The sequence below is a fragment of the Mus pahari genome, chromosome 2 (genome assembly GCF_900095145.1).
Source record: "Mus pahari chromosome 2, PAHARI_EIJ_v1.1, whole genome shotgun sequence".
NCBI classification, from domain to species: Eukaryota; Metazoa; Chordata; class Mammalia; order Rodentia; family Muridae; genus Mus; species Mus pahari.
The window spans coordinates 138713034-138718901 of record NC_034591.1 but is presented as its reverse complement, the minus strand read 5'-3'; the positions used below and the strand labels follow the sequence as shown (position 1 = coordinate 138718901).

General features: G+C 42.8%; 1 protein-coding gene across 3 annotated transcripts in view; it reads right to left on the bottom strand.

The window, feature by feature from the left end:
• LOC110316654 (C-type lectin domain family 4 member A) overlaps positions 1-5868 on the bottom strand; it is a 64274-nt gene that overhangs the window by 2122 nt on the left and 56284 nt on the right. The window contains exons 4-5 of one of the 3 annotated variants that reach the window (XM_021191083.1): positions 2332-2486; positions 1181-1293 (exon numbers count right to left, since the gene is read on the bottom strand). The exons of the other annotated variants lie outside the window; for them this stretch is intronic. Of the exons in view, the coding sequence (XP_021046742.1) occupies positions 1181-1293; positions 2332-2486 (268 nt within the window). The remainder of the gene's footprint in view (positions 1-1180; positions 1294-2331; positions 2487-5868) is intronic. 3 annotated transcript variants of the gene reach the window in all.

The window sequence follows — 5868 nt, the reverse complement described above, 5'->3', positions numbered from 1 at the left end:
AAAATCCTTTCCCAATCTGTTGGTGGCCTTTTTGTCTTGTTGACAGTGTCTTTTGCCTTACAGAAGCTTTGCAATTTTATGAGGTCCCATTTGTCAATACTTGATTTTACAGCACACGCCATTGCTGTTCTGTTTAGAGATTTTTTTTCCCTGTGCCCATATCTTCGAGGTTTTTCCCCACTTTCTCCCCTATCAATTTCAGTGTTGCAGTGTATCTCAGCCCTAGCTCACATCTTTAATCCAAGAGCTTTTCTGTAACAAGGATTAAATAAAGTCAACCATAGAGAGGTAGAAGAAGCAACCTGTTGACAGGGAGTGAACAAAAGAAACTACCAATAGACTGTAGAAGGAAGTCTGGAGGATGGATAGAGAGATGCACAGAAAGTAAAGGAGGAATATTGAGTTTGTAGGATATTTAAGACAGAATAGAGAAGGAAAAGAGACTTTTTTTCTTCTGGGCCATTGGCTGAGAAGGAAGGTCAGCTGGCTGCTTCCTCTGCCTTTCTGAGCTAGCAGAATTTCACCCCAACATTGCGCTCCTGAGTGATTGGTAAAACAAACATTTGGGGTTTTGTTTTAAAACACAACACACTGCATATTTTTCAAATTTGATATCAGAACAGAATATGCCAACCTACTAAGATATTAAGATATTAAGATTTTAAGTCATTACATAAATATAAAACACAACAACATCAGATTGAGGGCTTTACTTTATAAGAAATAATCAGTTATGATCTTGACATCAATTTTTCTAATAAAGATATAGATTAGGTCTGGAGAGGGGGCTCAGACCTTAAGAGTGCTTGCTGCTTTTCCAGAAAATGTGAGGATTCCCTTCCCAGCACTTGTATTAGCCAGGTCCTACTACCTGTAATCCCAGCTCCACAGACACAAATACACATGGTAGACACTCACAGAAATACATCTATGCATAACGACCTTGACTGGGTTTTTAGCATTCTACATTCTTAAAACTAAATTTCCTCATCTCTACTGGGAATATCAGTAATGTGTCCTATAGGAATTATGTCATGAGTACATGGGAGAGTAAAAGGAAATTCATATCCAGCTGTTTTACCAGGAGAGAACTATTTCAACTTCATAACTGACAGCTGGAACACCCTAAATTCTCCTCATGATACAGGACCTAGAACTTCTCTTGTAAGTCTACACTCACATGGCATTATCATCGTATGGTGTCTGATCAACCCATTGCCATTGTCGCTGACCTGGATCTGAACGTCCTATAAAATAAGTAGTACGAGTATCGAGGATCCCAGTGATGAAATCCTAAGAGGAAAGAAAAATACAGCATTGAGCCTGGACTGAGAGCATCATTTTCTGTTTCAGAATTTTTATGAGACCTTTTAAAAATAACTTCAATGATACAAAATTATAGGGTTCAATATGATGTATATATGCAAATACGCAATAGTCAAATCCTACTTTATCTCTTTAGGCCCTTAAGTATTTTTTCAATTTTTAAATTAATATACAATAATTGTACAATGTAGAAGTACGCTGTGATATTTTGACTAATTTTTTTCTGGTCACACAGATAAGATGAGAAGACAAAGGATATAGGAATAAAACGGTTCCTCTCCACCCAGAGGAGTGCACATCTTCTACCCCCTACTCCAAGAGTGCACATCTCCCATTCCTCAAGGAGTGAAAGTCTTCTCCCCCAAGGAATGCATATCTCTTCACTCTCCCACCCCCACCCCACCCCCACCCCCACCCCCACCCCCACCCCCACCCCCACCTTAGGAGTGAATGCCTCAAGACACAGTCAAAATCATCACTCATGTTTTCACAGTTGCAAACAATCTCTGGCAACAATCATGACGAATTCTCAACTTAGACTCACTCTCCTCCTTTCTTCACCAATACCATTCTTGATAGTTGTACATGAGAGAATTTTGCACATCTAATCATTCTCTGTTCCTAACTTCAGATATTTCATTTCTGAGGGCTGGTCATAGCCCTCACAATTGGGTGTTGTTTCCCTGCACCCTTCTCTGTTAGGCGGTTGATTCTACAGGAAGCCTTAGAGTGCTGAAACCACAAACTTGTCTTTCAGGCTAAAGAATTTTGCTCTTCCCTCCAGCTTCAGGTGTTGCATTTCTGATGCCATGGTTCCTCGGAGGTTGTTTAGTTGCACTTAAGAGGGACCAAGACATAGAAAGCAAAGGCTGAAGTGACCATTCCTGCATATCTGCTGGAAACCCTTCTGCCACAGCACCAACACCCATGTCAACAAAACTCCCTCTTAGTAGAAACAGGCAGACAGCCTGCTGGGCCCAGACTCTGCTCTCTCCCAGGATGCACCTGTTCTTTCTGGCTGTGGATCACCACCAGATGAGCACCCATGTGGGAGCATTTCTCCTCACTCTCATTCCAGGATGCCTGAGAGTCAGTTGAAGTGAAGTAGCAATAGGAACCAAATGGCTTCCAATCCTTTGTGCAACAGCTCCAGACCTTTTCTTTAGGGAATGGAGGAGATATAAATGCAATTTAATAAAATTATTTTAAAGCTATTTGTGTGTAGACATCACATGGAAGTTAGGACTTCTGACTTCTCCCAGATGCAGCAGAACCCATCACCTCTCAGGTACCAAGAAACCCAGGTCGATCTCCTTTGGCATTAATGTCAGGACCCCTTTGGGTCCTTCTGGGGTGCTATCAGGAAAAGCCAGAAGAACAGTTTATAAAAGACACCCAAAATATCAAAACATAACACATAACAATCTGGGTTTCCAAAGAATAGAACTCATTGCTCCAAGAATCAGAAAATTTCACAATATATGTGTTATATTAAAATGATCTATGTCAACAATTATGGCAGCAATATTCTGACAGAAAATATTAAATTCATAATAATAAAAGTACCTCAAAATATTAAAAAGATTCTAGAAATAAATGTAAAATGGAATGCCTACGGAAAGTAAAATATATATATATATATATATATATATATATATATATATATATATATATATAAAATTATATCTCCCTCTGGTCTGCACCTCCACCAGCACCTGTTGCAGCTAGTGTGTCTGCCTCTCCCCCACACACATACTCCACCCCCAACTACAATCTGACTGTCACCCAGAAGGTCTGCCCTAACTAAGGACACAGGTGAGATCCCTGGCCCAATACCCACACCAGGAGTGAAATCTATCCTGCTCTGCCTGAGAATGATCCCCCTTTCTGTTCTGCACCTCCACCTGAACCTGTGGCAGATAGATCAGCCTGTCTCCCCACTCCACACAGCCTACCTGTCTCTCAGGGTGTCTGCCATAAACAAGGACACAGGTAAGACCCCTGCTCCCATAACCAAGCCAGCTAGGACAGAGCCCAACAGACTGGGATCTATCCTGCTCTGCAGGAGCTACACTGCCCTTTGGGTTTGGACCTCCAGCTGCACCTGTGACAGGTCAGCAGCTCTGCTTCCTGACCCCACAGCCTGCCACTCTCCCAAGAGGTCTGCCCCAAACAGGGACAAAGCAGATATGCTCTAACAAGAGACAGCACTGCCTGCTTCCCAGGAGGCCTGCTCTAACCTAGGTCACACAGCTCCACCTACCTCAGAGTAGACCTACTCCAATCTGAGAAACTTAGGCCAGTTAACAACAAAGATAAGGTGGCAAAAGGAAAGCAAAAGAATATAAGCAACAGGAGCCAATGTAATTTGACACCATCAGAACCCAGTTCTCTTACCACAGTAATCCAGCCCTATAGAGGATACTAGAAGGAAATCTTCCACCCAAAGAACTTAACTAAGCCCAAGAAAACACAGGAAATTAATCATCTCACAACAAACCCAAAAGAAGAAAATCACACACATATAATATCACCTCCAAAAACCAAATATTAGGAACTAACAATTATTTGCCATTAATATCTCTCAACATCAATGGACTCAATTCCCCCAATAAAAAGACAGAGACTAATAGACTGGATATATAAACAGAATCCACCATTGTGCTACATACTAGACAGACCATTCAGCAACACAGACAGGTGCTACCTCAGAGTAAAGGGCTTGAAAAAGGTTTCCAGGCAAACGGTCCTAAAAAACAAGCTGGAGTAGTCATTCTAATATCTAATAAAATAGAATTTCAAACAAAAGAAATCAAAGAAATGGGGAAGAGCACTTAATACTCATCAAAGGAAAAATCCACCAAGATGAAGTCTCAATTCTGAACATCTGTGCTCCAAATACAAGGGCAATCACATTTGTAAAAGGAACTTTACTAAAGCTCAATACATACATTAAAGCACAAACAAGAATATTCAAAGACAGCCAGGCGTGGTGGCACAAACCTTTAATCCCAGCACTGGGGAGGCAGAGGCAGATGTATTTCTGAGTTTGAGGCCAGCCTGGTCTACAATGTGAGTTCCAGGACAGCCAGGGCTATACAGAGAAACCCTGTCTCAAAAAACAAACAAACAAACAAAGAATATTGGAAGACTTCAACACCCTACTCTCATCAAGAGACATTAATTAAGCCAGAAACTAAACAGAGACACAATGAAACTAACAAGTTGTGAACCAAATGGATTTAACAGATATCTACCAAACATTTCACCCCAAACAATAGAATATATCTTCTCAGCAACTCATAGGAATTTCTCCAAAATTGACCATACACACACACACACACACACACACACACACACACACACACACACACCAAAAAAAAAGCCTCAACAGATGCAAGAAGATTGAAATAATCTCATGCATTCTATGAGACCACAATAGACTAAGGCTGGATGTCAATAACAATATAAAGAAGAGAAAGTCCACATACTCATGGAAAGTGAATAACTCTCTTCTCAATGATAACTTCATCAGAGAAGAAATAAAAAAAATAAAGAGCTTACAGAATTTAATGAAAATGAAAGCAGAGGGTCAGCAATAGGGCCGGGGGACCTTGAGCATGAAATCAGTGGACAGGCCCACAGTCCCCAAAGGACTCTCCACTCTGCAGGTGTCCTAACACACCCAGGATCTTAGGATCACTGAGGAGAGTCAGCCTCCAGAGAGTGCTCTGACCCTGGGACTCAGGTGAGAGCACCATCTTGTATCCCGGGCCTTTCAGAGACCAGTTCATGTGTGGGCCACAGAAGCAACAGAGCTTCTGGGACAGGATCCCTTCAGGCCTTCATCTTCAGCAAGGAGACAGAATTGAGCTCCAGACCGCTGTGCACCTTCCCTGCAAGAGGAGAGCTTGCCTCCAGAGAGTGCTCAGACCACTGGGACTAAGGAGAGAGTTGGAGCCCAGGAGTGCTGGCAGAGGTTAAAAGAATCACAGGAGGAACAAGCATCAGCCAGAGACAGCTAGAACATATATCACCAGAAATTACCAGATGGTGAAAGGCAAACATAAAAATCTTACTAACAGAAACCAAGACCAATCTTTGCTCCGGTGCACTGCCAGGGAGAGGGCAGCCTGCAGAAGTGACACAGCTTCTGGGAAAGATCCCATTTCTGGCTCCAGTCATCTGGCAACTTTCCGGCCCGAGGAGGGGTGTCCGCCAGGGAGGAGTCTCAAGGCCTGAGCTGGCAGGAGAGCCATCTTTGCTCCAGTTTGCTTAGGCTCCAGTCTGCGCTAGCGAGAGTGTGGACCACAGAAGCTACACAGCTTCAGGACAGACAGAAGCAACCTAACTTCTAGGACAGACCCTGTTTCGGCTCCAGAAATTTGGGCACCTTCCTCGCCAGAGGAAAGGTGGCCACCTGTGAGGGCTCTGCCTGCCAGAGCAGGTGAGAGAGTTATATTGTGTCCAGGGTCCCTCAGTGGCTAGTTTGTGCAGGTGAGTGAATAAACTGCAGAGGCAACACATCTTCTAGGACAGGCC